We start from the raw sequence: 14,391 nt of genomic DNA, 5'->3' as shown, positions 1-14,391 counted from the left end.
TCTTCCTGCTAGTGTATAATATATATATATATAGACAAAATAAAAAGGAACAAACCGTATTATGTGTTCATCAACGTTTCGTCTTTATTTCGAGACGAAACGTTGATGAACACATAATACGGTTTGTTCCTTTTTATTTTGTCTATTTTGTCGGAATACTATTTCCATTATTTTCATCATATATATATATGTTTTAACAAAAACCAAGACTTCAAAGAATGGGTTGATAGCAACAAATAGTGTATTTCATCGTTAGTTACAATTGTTTCAAGACTATTCAAACAAATCCAAACATTGTCATTTTTTAAAGATTCAAATCTTTAAAAAATACTTTGCAAAGATGTGATATAGATAAAATATTTTCGCTTGTTTTCTTTTCACTATGAAGGAAATGGCTTCTATAATGTTTTATTGTTAAAGTGTTTTTATTTAATAAGTCTGAAAATTTTGTGAAAATTTTCAAACGACATAATGTTTGGATTTATCCGAATAGTCTTGAAACAATTGTAACTAACAATGAAATACACTATTTGCTGCTATCAACCCATTCTTTGAAATGAAGGCGCATTTAAATTCACTGGGAGAGATGCACCCCCAGTCTACATTAAGATATGCCACTATGAGAAAGAAAAACTTTGTTGTAAAAACCTGAGGTCTACTGTCTGCGCTGTCTTGTAGCAGCCATTGCACTGGCAAAAATTAACAGTTGTACCAAAAAGTGTGGTTGGTTCTACACAAAGCCTTCACTACTATAAACAAATCATCTGTGTGAATTTATGAACAACTTAGTTGTTGTGTTTCTGACAACTTTCGTAGCTCAGTGGTAATGTCATGCGACCTCAGTTACTGAGGTTACGTTTACAAATTTCGTTAGATTTGGTCACACTGATGAGACATATAACAGCGATATATATATATATATATATACATATACACACACACACCAGATCATTGAAGTAAAACAATGATAACCATTACCAGTACCAAGAGATATGTAGACATTTCTAGGTTGGTATCTGGAGGCGCGTTTAATTCACTCAGAGAGATGCACCTTCAGTCTTCATTAAGACATGCATTTAGGCGAAATAAAACTCAAATGTATAACCTGTGGTCTACTGTCTGCTCTATCTTGTGCCAGCCATTTCACTGACTAAAATTAGCAGTTGTACCAAAAAAATTTATGGTTGGTTCTGCACAAAGCCTTCACCACTATAAACAAACCATCTGTGTGGATTTTCTGAGCAACTTAGTTGTTGTAGCGGAGATCATACATCAAAATCGACAGGAGGATATCACAAATTCGTTAAAAAAAATAAATAAATAAATAGTAATTTCTAAAAGAGATAATATAAAGAATTTAATTTTAAATCTATGCAACTTTTTGGAAGTGACCAATTCTCACGAGCAGGTAATCAAAATGGTCCACAGATCAGAAATCATGAGAGAAAGCAAGGCAAAACGTATAAAAAGCCTAATTCTAATTAAAGATTCCGACACAAATCTTTTAGCACTAAATTTTTAAAATTTTCTAGAATCAAAATCATGTAATGGATTTTAATTCAAATTGAAATGAGAATTCTAGACATAAGGTTTAGTTGCATTATACCTTAATTTGAATCTTTATAATGAGACACACGAGGTGCAAAACTTCCATTTGAGGAAATTAATTTTACTCGTTCTGGGACGGATATTCTTTTAGTAGATATATTTGAAAGATTACCTTTCCAACTGAGGGGAAACCAATTAGCGCAATGCGTGCATCCCCAGATTTCATCACATCAAACCCTTCACCCTGAAAAACAAAAAAAACAAAAAAAAATTTGCAAAACAATGATACAAAAATTCCTTTAAAACAATTATAGACAACTGTAAGTTTCAAACAGAATGCCATAGAGGTTAATAAAGTAAAAGGAAAAAAAATTAATAAGAATGATCAAAGAAAAATCAGATTAAGAAAGAAAAAAAAAAATCAAATGGTAAACTGCTGTAGTGATAATGCAAAATGATTTACAATGGTTCTCAAAAGAGGCAGTGAGTGTTGGAAATCTGGGGAGACTTTCTGTCACTTAAAACCCCAGAGAACATCACTTGTGTGAAAATTCCTTTCAAGTCAATAATAATAGTAATTAAGAGAACATATTGAACTTTCACAGCTAATTAAAAAAAAAAAAAAAAAAAAAAAAAACTTTCATATTTTTATCGACACGGGTAATTACTCGCGATTGTAAATAAAAACTTACCTTTGCCGCTGATTTTGATGACGGCTCTAACAATTGTTGTCTGCATTTTGCAAGTTTTGCCTTCAACAAACCGAGATGATATTCAGTTGCTGTAAGATAAAAAGTATTGGGACATTAGAAGGTTTGGTTTGGTTTGTTTCACGGCATATTTTTTTTTTTTTTTTTTTTTACACAGTGATCACCACTTATCAAGGCCCGGAAGCCACTCAGGGATAAGGGTTATTGCAAGTACATTACGTTAGTGAGGAGATTTGCTGAAATGTTTACTTAAGGGAGCGGTTCATTAGGAATTTGTTAACATTGGACTTGAAGACATCCAAGTTGTAGTCCGGAGGGAAGCAGGCAGACGGAACAGAGTTCCACAGGCGTGCAGTTCTAACAAAGAAGCTTTGTTCATGGAATCTGCGTTTTGATTTAGGCACAGATATAGAGTGGGGGAAATTTTTCATAGTTGATTCAGCTAGACGGGTGTTTTTCGTGAAAGATTGGCGAGGGGGGACCAGAGATTGAAGTTCAGACGAGCATCTGCCATGGAAATAACGATAAAACAAGGACGGGCTCGCAACGTCTCTTCTGTGGGAGAGAGGTTGCAGGGTAGAGAAAAGGGCATCCCCCACTAAGCCACGAAGTCTATTTTGTACTCTGTCAAGGCAGGATAGGCTGTTTTTAGCAGCTCCTGCCCAGATATGGCAACAGTATTCCATCCTTGGACGTACTTGGCTTTTATATAGATAGAGAATTGCATCCATAGTGAGATATCTTCTGGAGCGGTAGAAGGATCCCACCATCTTTCCAGCGACCTTGGCAACAGACTTGATGTACGTGTTCCATTTCAGATCAGGAGTAAAGGTCAAACCCAGAAGCTTGTCAAAACACGGGGCCTCACCCAGACGAGAGCCATCCATCACAATTGATGCCAGATGGGGATCAGAGCGTTGATGATGTAAGGATAGCAGTTTGGTTTTGGATGCATTAAAGGTAACCAGCCACCTCTTCCCCCACTGAACCACGCACTCGAGATCAGAGGAGAGAGAATCAGAGAGAACTTTGTCATTTACAGCGTTTGATGTGTTGCCGTAGATGGTCGTGTCATCAGCATAGATGTCAACGAATGATTTAAGTATGTGTTTAGGGAGGTCATTGATGTAGATCAGGAAGAGAGTTGGGCCCAGGATTGACCCCTGAGGGACTCCAGCATTTATATTGCAGGCCTCCAATTTTTGTCCATCTACCACTACTCTTATGAGCCTATCGGAGAGAAATGATTTAATGATTGAGAAAACATTTCCAGTTATACCGTAGCTGGAAATCTTGTGAAGTAGACCCTTATGCCATACCTTGTCGAAGGCCTTTGATATGTCGAGAGCAATTGCCCTAGAAAGGAAGCCTTTGTCAAGAGATTCACTAATCCTGTGGGATATAACCGTCAGCACATCTGCGGTAGATCTTGCAGAGCGGAAACCATATTGTGTGTCACTAAGAAGGTTATTCCTGCTGAGGTGGTTGACTACTTCTCTATTTAATATGGATTCCAGCAACTTACTCATAACACACAGGAGACTTATTGGTCTGTATTGAGAGGGAGATGACTTATCACCTGAATTCTTAAATACAGGGCAAACTGATGAGGTCTTCCAGGGAGTCGGAAAGCACTTCTCCTTAAGGCAGCGCTTAAATAGTTTCGTAAGTATGGGAGCAAGTTCTGGTTGAAGCTTTTTTAACACTATAATTGGGATGCCATCAGGGCCAGTTGCTTTACTGGAATCTAGGTTCTTTATTAGCTTGGCGACCTCATGCACGGATATTTGTATGTTACCTAGCTTGTTCTGTGTTATAGGAGGAAATATGGGGAGTTGATGGCCTTCGTCGCATAGGGTAGAATTAGCTGCAAAGTTCTTTGCAAATAGTTTGGCCTTGTCTGACGCTGATGAGATGACCTCTGGTCCATTGATAATGGTTGGGATAGAACGCACACTTCTGTTCAGGATCCTATTTGTTATTTGCCAAAACTGGTGGGATCCAAGCCGCTGATCAGCTACCTTGGATTTAACAGACTGGGCATATAGCTCTCTTGCATTTTTTATTACTCTTTTACAGTGGTTGCTGGCAGACCTAAAAGCAGCTTTAGTCTCAGTGCATCTATTACGTTGGTAGCTATGGAAAAAGTGATTTCTGTGCGCGATAGCAGCAGCACATTCTGGGGAGAACCATGGCTGGCTGTTAGGTTTTTGTTGGAATTTTTTAGATGGTATGAATTGGTCTATGCCTGCAATTAACCATTCGGTCAGATCTGATACTATAGAGGACACATCCTTTTTAAACATGGAGTGCAGAGGTAAATCAGATATGAATGTACGGAAGCTATCCCAGTCGGCCATAGAGTATCGGTATACAGTACGGTGGAGGGGTACGTCTGGGGGCTTCTTACATTTCGTTTTTATCTTAACTGATACGACGGAGTGGTCGGAGGATCCTAGAGGAGAATGAACGGAATATGAACATAGCTCAGGGGAAGTTGAGAGAAAAAGGTCTAAGAGGCTTGCATATTGACCGGGTGTATCGAGCACACGGGTGGGTTCGCGAACAATCTGAGTGAGATCATAAGCAATGGCAAAATCATGACAAAACCTCCCCTCATCGTCTGTCTTATTTGAATGGGTCAGCCATTCCACGTTATGGTTTCAGTTTCTTTCGACAACATATTCATATTATAAGCACTTTTCAGGTTATTTAATGTTGAATCCAGTAATGTTAGAAAAGGTTTTTATGCTTAGAGTTCTTTATATCTTCAAATATTTATTCATGACATTTGTGTTGGTTGTCTTCTTGTCCTTATTTTTTGACTTTGTAGAACATGATTGAGTTTTTCAAAGGAAAAGAAAAAAAATGTTTGTTGCAAGGAAATAACAAAACTACATAAAATTGTAAAAGTGTTATTCCATGTCTAATGACCAGATAATAAAACAACATGCTTGTGGCATATCAAAAATTGTAAACCAAGCCTCAAAAGTGGCATCCTGCCTTGTTTTGCGTGAAAATGTAAATAAGTTTATTTTCTACATAATTCTAAAACATTGAGCCACAAATTACAAATTTGTATAATTTTCATGTGAAAGGATTTCTTCTGTTCTTTACAACCCTTTCCTCGGAAAACAGACACTGCTAGTCTTTCTCTTCTCCATTAGTATTTTTATTCAACATGTTTAACTGGGGTTCAACCTCTAGTTCCTTAATTCCAATGTCAACAAATATCAGGTGGTTGCAAAAACTTTTGTCAATTTAAAATATTATCTTGAAAATGAAAAACTGTTTTTGAAAATCCTTCTCATAACAATAACAACCTTTGCTCTTTGATTCCATCTGTCGACGAGCTTAATCTTTAGGTTTTGATGTGAAATATGAATCTAACTCATGTTCAATTTCCTCTCGTTATGTTATCCTAATAGCTTCGTAATCCTCCAAATCAGTGACAATCTGAGGAAGCAAGGTGAGGAGAATATGTAGGATAGGTCAAGATTTCCCAACCAAATTCTTAGATGATTCAACAGATAAGTCTATTAAAATGCAAAAGAGAAAATACGTCAGTGTTTAATTTTTTTTTTTTTTTTAATTATCAGAAAATTTTTATTACTTCCTGTACTGTATAGGATGGCCTATAAAATAACTCCTGTAGGATTTTTAAATACGACTAGCAGGAATATCTGGTGTTGTTTGGGATTGAATGCAGCGCAATCTATGTATTTTTTCCACTGTGCTTATAATATGAATATGTTGTCGAAAGAAACTGAAATTTTAAAGAACTGTGAGATATATGGTTTAACTTCATTAAAATCAGATATATGCATCTGAAGTTTGAAGGAGGCTCTACCCCCATAACTCCATTAATGAGAGGGGGGGGGCAGACATAGGGAGTCAGCACAGATATTTGAGGCCACATCCATTGTCCTTCCAGAGAATTTCATCAAAATAAGATATATTTGAAATTTCATGGAAGGGACAGGGTTGTCTGCCCTTGTAGCTTCCTTACAAGTGCACATGGAGATATATGACCACTTCCATTGTCTTCTATGAAAGATTTTGCATATGAATACACTTTTTGTCATCTGTAGATTCATTGACCTTTCTTTTTATAGGAAACAAGGATAGAGATATATATATATATATACACACACGAGCAAACAGTTAATAAAACATGTTAAAAAAACACTTTGAAATGAGTTAAAAACATTTAATCTGAAAAGGAAACACTAGATAAGTGGATAGTCCTTAATCCATGGAGTTTCAAAGAAATACTTTCCTTCTCATCAGAGGGTAGGAATTAGCAAAATGCGGGATCGGATTTTGCATGCAAAAGTATTTGATGAAACAACAAGTAAGTCAAAGATCTTACTTGAAAAAAAAAAAAAATATATATATATATATATATATATATTTTTTTTTTTATATATATATGTGTATATATATATATATATATATATATATATATATATATATATATATATATATGAGAGAGAGAAAGAGAGATTTAAGAATTTATAATCCGATAATAATCAAACACACAATGCTGGTAAAATATTTTCACTAAAACACTAGATATATAAGATTCTGAGAGATAATCTTATCAAATACTTTTGGGGATTATCGAGGATTAACCCCCCCCCTCTTTACTTATATATAAAAGGCATTTTGTGTGTGTGTGTTCTTTATAGATTCAAAATGGCTGGATCAATTATTTTTTGAAATTTCACACAATTGTGAAGACTTTATGTGTCTGGGAGTTTTCTAAGATGTTTTTGTATGGAATGCCTCCAATAGGTATCGATAATTTAAAAAAATTCAGTACATGGAAGAGTTAATGCTGGTGTGATTTCAAGAGTTGAGTGTCAGCTGAGTAAGTTTAGGAAATGCCTGTCATTACAAACCAGCAGAGTGTTACTTCTGTCAATCAAGGCAAGAGTCGATGAAGCATGTGTATGCAGTGTGATTATATATGGAACTGCAATCTGATCAGTGATTTTTTTTTTTTTTTTACAAGGGAGCCATCAGTTATCAAGGCCCGAAGGCTACTTAAGGATAAGAGTTAATCAGTATACGGTGGTCACAGAGCATAGTGATCGTTAGTGGTGGAAACTGTAGAATTTGATTAAGGAGTTTATTTTGCAAACAGAAGTTAACAGAATTAGGCACAAGGCCAATTAAAAAAGTGAGGAAGGGGGTCTATAGTCATCCTTGTCATTGTAGCTTTGATTTGCCAAAGATATTCCGAGTTAGAGTTCTGTCACCATAATACCATATTCACACTGAGGAGTCATCCTACTTTGATCATAGCCAAAGAGTCAAGAAAATGTTACATCGATTGAACACCAAGTTTTTAGACAATTATTTAAAAAAAAAAAAAAAAAAAACAGTTCGTTTTTTTTATATAGGCAACATCACTTATCAAGACCCAGAGGCCACTCGAGGATAAGTGTTCCTATTTCAGTCATGTAAATTAGAGTACCATTTTTACATATTTGTCATCAGAGAGATCGATCTTTCTAACGATACCAATTTTGTCAGTGTTCGTTGCGTGTGTCAAAAGTTTTTAGCAGACATACAAACACACACTCACACATGCACTTTGCCTTTTATATATTAGACTAGCGGGGGCTACCCGGCGATGTTCGGGTGTTTTGAGTAAATCAAAATTCGGGGGGGAGGAGGGAGATAAAAAAAAAAGAAACACGTTTGAATTTATTTTTAAAGTATTGACAGGTGGCTGCAATAAAAGTTAACTCTGCTGCTTCTATTTAACCTAATTAATGAGATCAAATAGAAGTCATGCAGTTAACTTTTGCTGTTTTTTTCCCCAACAGATGTTGGAGAGGGGGAAAGCAGCTCCCGATTGAATAGCAATTGTTTGATATAAGAGGAGTTTGTTCCCACATTGATTAAAACTGATTGCTTCTGGACGTTTCCCGGCACGATGCCGAGAACGAACGGTTTGAATTTAGTTTCACTTTATTTAAGCAGGACAAACAGGGGACAGAACATAACATAAGAATAAAACACAAAAAAAACTAATGTAAGGCAAATGAACGATGTTAAATGTAAAAATCAGAAAAACAAAAACAAACAGAAAAACGAACGTTAAAACTAAAAACCAAAAAAAAAAAAAAAAATGTGAAAAATGGCTTAAATAAGCCTGTTTCGATATTAAAATTTAAAAAAATCAGTGGGTACCCGGGTGTTTTTGGGTGTGTGTGGTCGGTCAGGGTGGGGGTGTTAATGAAAACCTAAGAATAAGTAAAGTAAAAAAAAACAAAAAACAGAAAAACGAACGTTATATGAAAAATGGCTTGAATAACACTGCTTCAATATCAAAAATTTAAAAAATCGAAAAAAAAAAAAAAATCTCACACCACGATTCGAACTCAAAACGTTTAGATAATGACCCTACGCTCTAACCAACTGAGCTAACACGACGTACATGAAATTTAGTCAGTTCAACTATTTAAACTAAAATCAGGTCATGATGTCATCTGATGCATGCGTAGAACCGATCTCGTCATGAGAGGAGGTTTTTGCTGACCCCCCCCTTGTAGAAAAGGGTTAATTTCAGGGTGAAAAAATTAACGTTTTTGGCCAATTTTTTGATATTTGTCGGGCGAAGGATGGGGCTTTTATACGAGACCAAATTTGTGAATTTTTGTTTTGTCTGTCGAAAGTTTTTAGCAGACACACAAACATACACACATACATTTTTTTTTTTATATATATATATATAGACTAGCAGGGGTACCCGGCATTGCCCGGGTGTTTGTAGGTGTGTGTGTGGTATTAAATAAAAAAAGAAACCGGGGGGGAGGGGGGTAAAGTTGGTAGGATCGAACCTGAAGCCCTGAGGCGAAGTTTGAAAATAAAATCGGCCAGCCAGAATGAGTTACTGAAAGATGTTTGAATTTATTTAAGTAAGAACCAAATTGCGCACGCGGAAGTCGTCGAGTGTTACGACAACGACATCAATGACCAGGTTTGTTTGTTATAAGCGAAGTAAAAAAAGAAAACGTTAAAACTTAAGTGGGAAAAAAAACACAAAAAAAACTAACATAAAGCAAACGAACGATGAAAACAGAAAAACGAACATGTGAAAAATGGCTTAAATAAGCCTGTTTCGATATTAAAATTTAAAAAATCTGTGGGTATCCGTGTGGTTTTTGGGTGTGTGGTCGGGAGGTGGATAAGCGAAGTAAAAAAAAACAAAAAAAAAAACAGTAAAACGAACGTTACGTGAAAAATGGCTTAAATAACACTGGTTCAATATTTAAATTTGAAAAAAAAAAATCGAAAAAAAATCGAAAAAAAAAAAAAAAGAAATCTCACACCACGATTCGAACCCAAAACGTTTAGATAAAGAACTAACGCGCTAATTGACTGACCTAACGCGACATACATGAAATTTGTTCAGTTTTTCAACTATTTAAAGTAAATCACGTCATGACGTCATCAGGCGCATGCGTAGAACCGCTCGTCGTCACAAGAAGACCGTCTGAGACAAAATTTTGTTGATACGAATATGTCTTTGGCAAGCTTTTTTTATTTTTAGTTGGGAGTCACCACTTAGCAAGGTTTAAAGGCCACTCGAGGATAACGGTTAATGAATGTAAGATAGTAGCGTAGTAATCATTAATGGTGTAATTGGGTTGGAATTGGAATTTTTATGGGGACGGTTCAACAAGAACTTGTTTATATTAAATTTAAAGGTTACCATGTTGTATTCAACCAGGAAGCAGACTAGCGGAAGTTTCCACAGAAAAAAAGAAGCTTTGTTCATGGAGTGTGCATTTAGATTTAGGTACAGATAGAGAGTGGGAGAAATTGTATATAGTGGTTGTAGCTAATCAAGTGTTTTTTTGTGAAAGTTTGGCAAGGGGGGAAGGACCATAGATTAGAGTTGAGATTAGCACTTGCCATGAAAAGATTCACACTTGATCAAGTTACAGTTTAACCCTAACAATCTTTCAATAACTTTCCTACAAGATCAAAAATATTCCACTCTACATCACAATTCTTCCGGAGTGTATACATGATCAACAAATTGTTCTTGAACTAATTGTGCACACAACATTTTGTGTTCTTTTCTTTTTTTTTTTTTTTTTAATTATTAATGATTTTCTGAATTTTTTTAACTTTAAAATAAATGAAAATGTTTCATTTTCAATAGCCAATCAAATTGCATTAGAACTAACGGTGTTACTCTTAGACGTCCCTAAGCCTTCCTGTCTTTCTAACTTTGGTTATTTTTATCAAAACCGCTAGAGGGCTGGAATGGCGATCGTCATTGACATTCATTAATACAATGGAAGCATATTTTAATATTCAAAAACTACTTGTCAGCACCAAAGTTGAATGTGATATTCGTTTTCAGCATACTCTAAAACCTGTGAAAGTCGTAATTTTAAAGGTGAGTGTCGAGTTGCTGTTAAAGTAGAAATTTACCCTTTATTTTAATAAAACTGGTAAACATTATTCAGAAGGAACTTTTCTAGAGCATTCACCATCAAACCAAATGCTCAGCAGAAACTGAAACTAAAAAAAGACGCGCAACCTGAAAATAACTGATTGATAATTTGAATCAAAAGAAAAAAATATATATCTTTTTGTGCTGTCAACTCGGACTCAGGGTTGGTGTTATTCAAGCATTTTACTTTTTAAAAAATCAGGTGGTGGCATTTTGCTGTTTAAGATAAAACGAAAAAAAAAAAATGATCAAAAACAAATATATACGACAATATTACCTACCTGGATAAATATTTTTTTTTTTATGTGTGTGTGTGTGTGTGCGTGCGTGCGTGTGTGATACTTTTTAAGCTAAAAATAAAAACAAACGTTTAAAATATGCTAAATCAGTCTTTGAACATTATTTTAACGCTTTTTCTTATTTTTATTTTGAAACACAAGTAGTCTCGAATCTTAAGTTAAAACATGAAAAAAAAATAGCTGACATTAGACAGTCATCTGGGGAGTTTTGATAATCGCTTAAAAATCGAAAATTAAACAAAATACTGACAGAAGCCTACCCAATAAATGTCACACCAATCCCAAGTCTAAGGTGGCAATTTTTGTTGGTAACACTGTGCGCAACGTTACCGAATCAACTTATTGTCGTTGGCCATGAATGTAGACTTTAACAATTTTTTTTATTTCAATAATCCATGACTCAAACAAAAATTTATTTGGTCACAATTCCAAAATAGTGCATAAACTTATTTTCACTGTAAGTAATTTACATGATTGAAATATGGTTTGGTCATTTAAATATATTAGCTTTTTGTGCTTATTAACAAATAATTAGATATCATTTTAAATATCTATCATTTGAAGAAATAACTCTTTGAATATGACACGATGAAAAATAAGTCTGAGAATTAATTGCCATTTGCTTTCCAAATTTGGTCTCGTTTTAATTTAATACCAATTCATTCAGGTTTTACAAAACAAGTTAGCGAATCAAATAAAACAAAACTAAATTTAACTAACTAAAATTTAAAAAAAAAAACGAATAACAAAATTAAAGACAAAATTTAAATAATTATATATAACACATGGACTCCATCGACCGTCCATTACAAATGACGTTTAACTTTTCCTCCTACCAACTCGTAAAGTTTTCGCACGCTTACCTTTATTTTTTTGCGTTCGAGAGATTTCTTTCTCGATTTCTTGAATCTTTTCCAGGATCCCCATGTTTATTTATAAAAAAAATACACAAGCAATCAGATTGTTAGCTGAATTAGGAAAAGATAAAACGCATTGCAATCGAGATTTTTCGGACGAGTCAACAAAAAACTTGCGACAATCGTTGTTACACCGGTTTACAAAGGGCAGATAACTCTGACCGTATAAAAAAAAGCCTCAGCAAAAAAAAACAAAAAACCCGTCCTTATATAAAATATACAGTTAGCTTAAAGCGTACCTAAAACAATAATCATCAAAGTTAGGGTAAACGTTACGATTTTTTTGAATGTCGATTAATAATTGTGTTGTATACATGCATATTAAACAAGACAAAAGATTGACTTCTAAAAAGTGGCGTTCAATAAGCGGTGTGATCTGGATTTATGAACCCTGTAATTTTTTTATTTTAAACATACACCAATTTATGAGAATATCTGAAAACTGATTTTTTTTTTTTTCATTAAAACATGTTTATTTACAGAAATAATTAATACTGGAAGTAATTTTACATTAAATAAGTTTTAAAACTTAAATTTAATTACTGTGTTGTCTGATCATTAAATTAATGACCGAGACAAACTGTTATATAGCTGTAACTAATTTCGTTAAGTTAATGTTTTTTTTATTTCTATTTATAAAATTATTTGATGTAGATAGTTTCTAAAACTTAATATTTCATTAATTAATTGATTGACTGGTTAATTAATTAATTGATTGCTTTTTTTTCTTATTTATTATTCCACTGAAAATGCCTTTTAATATATAAAAACATCTTTTTATGTGAACTAAATGGCATTTTCAATGTACAAAGCTCATTCCAAAAGTAAAGTTTACTTTTTTTTTTTTTACTCAAAAAGTTGAAGAGCTACAAAAAGGGGAGTGGTGCCATTAGAACAAGCGACCTTTTGTACATCGGAATTTATTTTTCTGCATAGTCACCATCATTCTAAATACACTTTTGCTAGGAATTCAATAACACATCTCTGCTTCTGAGGCAGGTCCATGAAAGGGGTTGCTTTTTTTAGAGTTTCACACCGTCAATATCTGCAATAGAGAGATGAAACTTTCGGGTTATGAATGTATAAAATTCAGTCATCATAACAAAACAGTTTGCAACACCTTCCGATCCATTTGAGCAGAATGAAAAATAAAAAGCATTACTTTTGGAACGCTCCTTGAAATGAATTGCAATTTTACAGACGAATCTGAACAGTCAAGAGGAAATGACTTAATCAAAATTATTTTCAAGGCGTTGTTGGAATTTTTTTTGTACCAATAATAGTGCATCCCCCCCCCGTTTACATTTATTATTTTTTTATCTGGTTCTTGCATTTGATTTTTTGTATTTTGTATCTTTTTTATTCTTAGTTTCGTACATTTTGGGTTTGTACGAAACTCCCTTTAATTTGGAGAAAAGAGAAATGCTAGCTCCGTGATGACGTCACGAGTCCAGCAGCAATTTCGGCCTCTTTTGAAATTCCACCGACGTGGAGATTGGACGTTTGTTTCATTGCCCGGCACTGAAAATGGAATTTTGATGAGCCTCCTTCAAAGAAGAAAACCCCCGGGTATGTGATGAGACATACTTCTGAAAACTATCTACGTGACTACGGTTTTGCACATATTTTAGAAGGAGTGGAATTATTTTAAAGAAAATACCTTATTTTACGTGACAAGGAATTTTGGAACCTCCTACAAAGAAGAAAACCCGGTAAAGAAAACCCCAGACAAGCGACGCGGCCATACTTCTGAAATCCATCTGCGTGTCTCCGGTTTGCACGCAAACACGGAGGGAGAGAAAATTCTAAAAGGACTTTAAACGAGAAGAAAAAAGAAAAAGGCACGTGCCTGACTGGCTTTCAATTTGTGAGTACGCTCCTAAAATTTATTTCATATGAGAGTGTGATTAGGAGATACTATTTTGCATCTTATTATTGTATTCCTTCATGGATACGACATCTTCATTATAAGAACCAATGTTATGTTTTTCATTACATGTTACTTTGGTGTTTCATAAGTTTAATGCCCACAAAGGGAAAAATTTGCAACTAATTTTATTGTGAATAAAATCTCTTCTTCGTTTCAAAGCAAGACCTTTATATTTTATTCTTTACCCTCCTCCCTTCTTTATTCCATGCTGTCATTTTTTTTTCAGGTTAGTTACTTTAGCGTCGAATTTATCTGGAAGTAAGATAAAATTCCGACAGCGTCAGTTCTAAGAAAAACACTGCTTTGCACACACAAAACAAATAGTATAGCATTCAAGGCGTTGTCTGTTTCAAGCTCGTGTAAATACTATGCAAACTAATTTTTGTCTTTGCACGTATTGATACAGTAAACAGGTTAGAACTTTTGAGAATGTTGTAATCCCGACTATAAATACCGTTTCGAGGAAAAAACAAATCAGTTAGTGACTTTCTTTCTTTCTTTGTTC

General features: G+C 34.4%; 1 protein-coding gene across 1 annotated transcript in view; it reads right to left on the bottom strand.

The window, feature by feature from the left end:
• LOC145258130 (developmentally-regulated GTP-binding protein 2-like) overlaps nucleotides 1-12,335 on the bottom strand; it is a 51,557-nt gene extending 39,222 nt beyond the window's left edge. The window contains exons 1-3 of the mRNA XM_080115872.1: nucleotides 11,903-12,335; nucleotides 2,241-2,329; nucleotides 1,721-1,792 (exon numbers count right to left, since the gene is read on the bottom strand). Of these exons, the coding sequence (XP_079971998.1) occupies nucleotides 1,721-1,792; nucleotides 2,241-2,329; nucleotides 11,903-11,966 (225 nt within the window). The 5' untranslated portion in view covers nucleotides 11,967-12,335. The remainder of the gene's footprint in view (nucleotides 1-1,720; nucleotides 1,793-2,240; nucleotides 2,330-11,902) is intronic.
• Nucleotides 12,336-14,391: the final 2,056 nt, after the last annotated feature.

Source organism: Euprymna scolopes, chromosome 33, assembly GCF_053919585.1.
Source record: "Euprymna scolopes isolate OS-2025 chromosome 33, ASM5391958v1, whole genome shotgun sequence".
In the NCBI taxonomy this organism is placed as follows: Eukaryota; Metazoa; Mollusca; class Cephalopoda; order Sepiida; family Sepiolidae; genus Euprymna; species Euprymna scolopes.
This window is presented reverse-complemented; position numbering and strand designations above follow the sequence as displayed.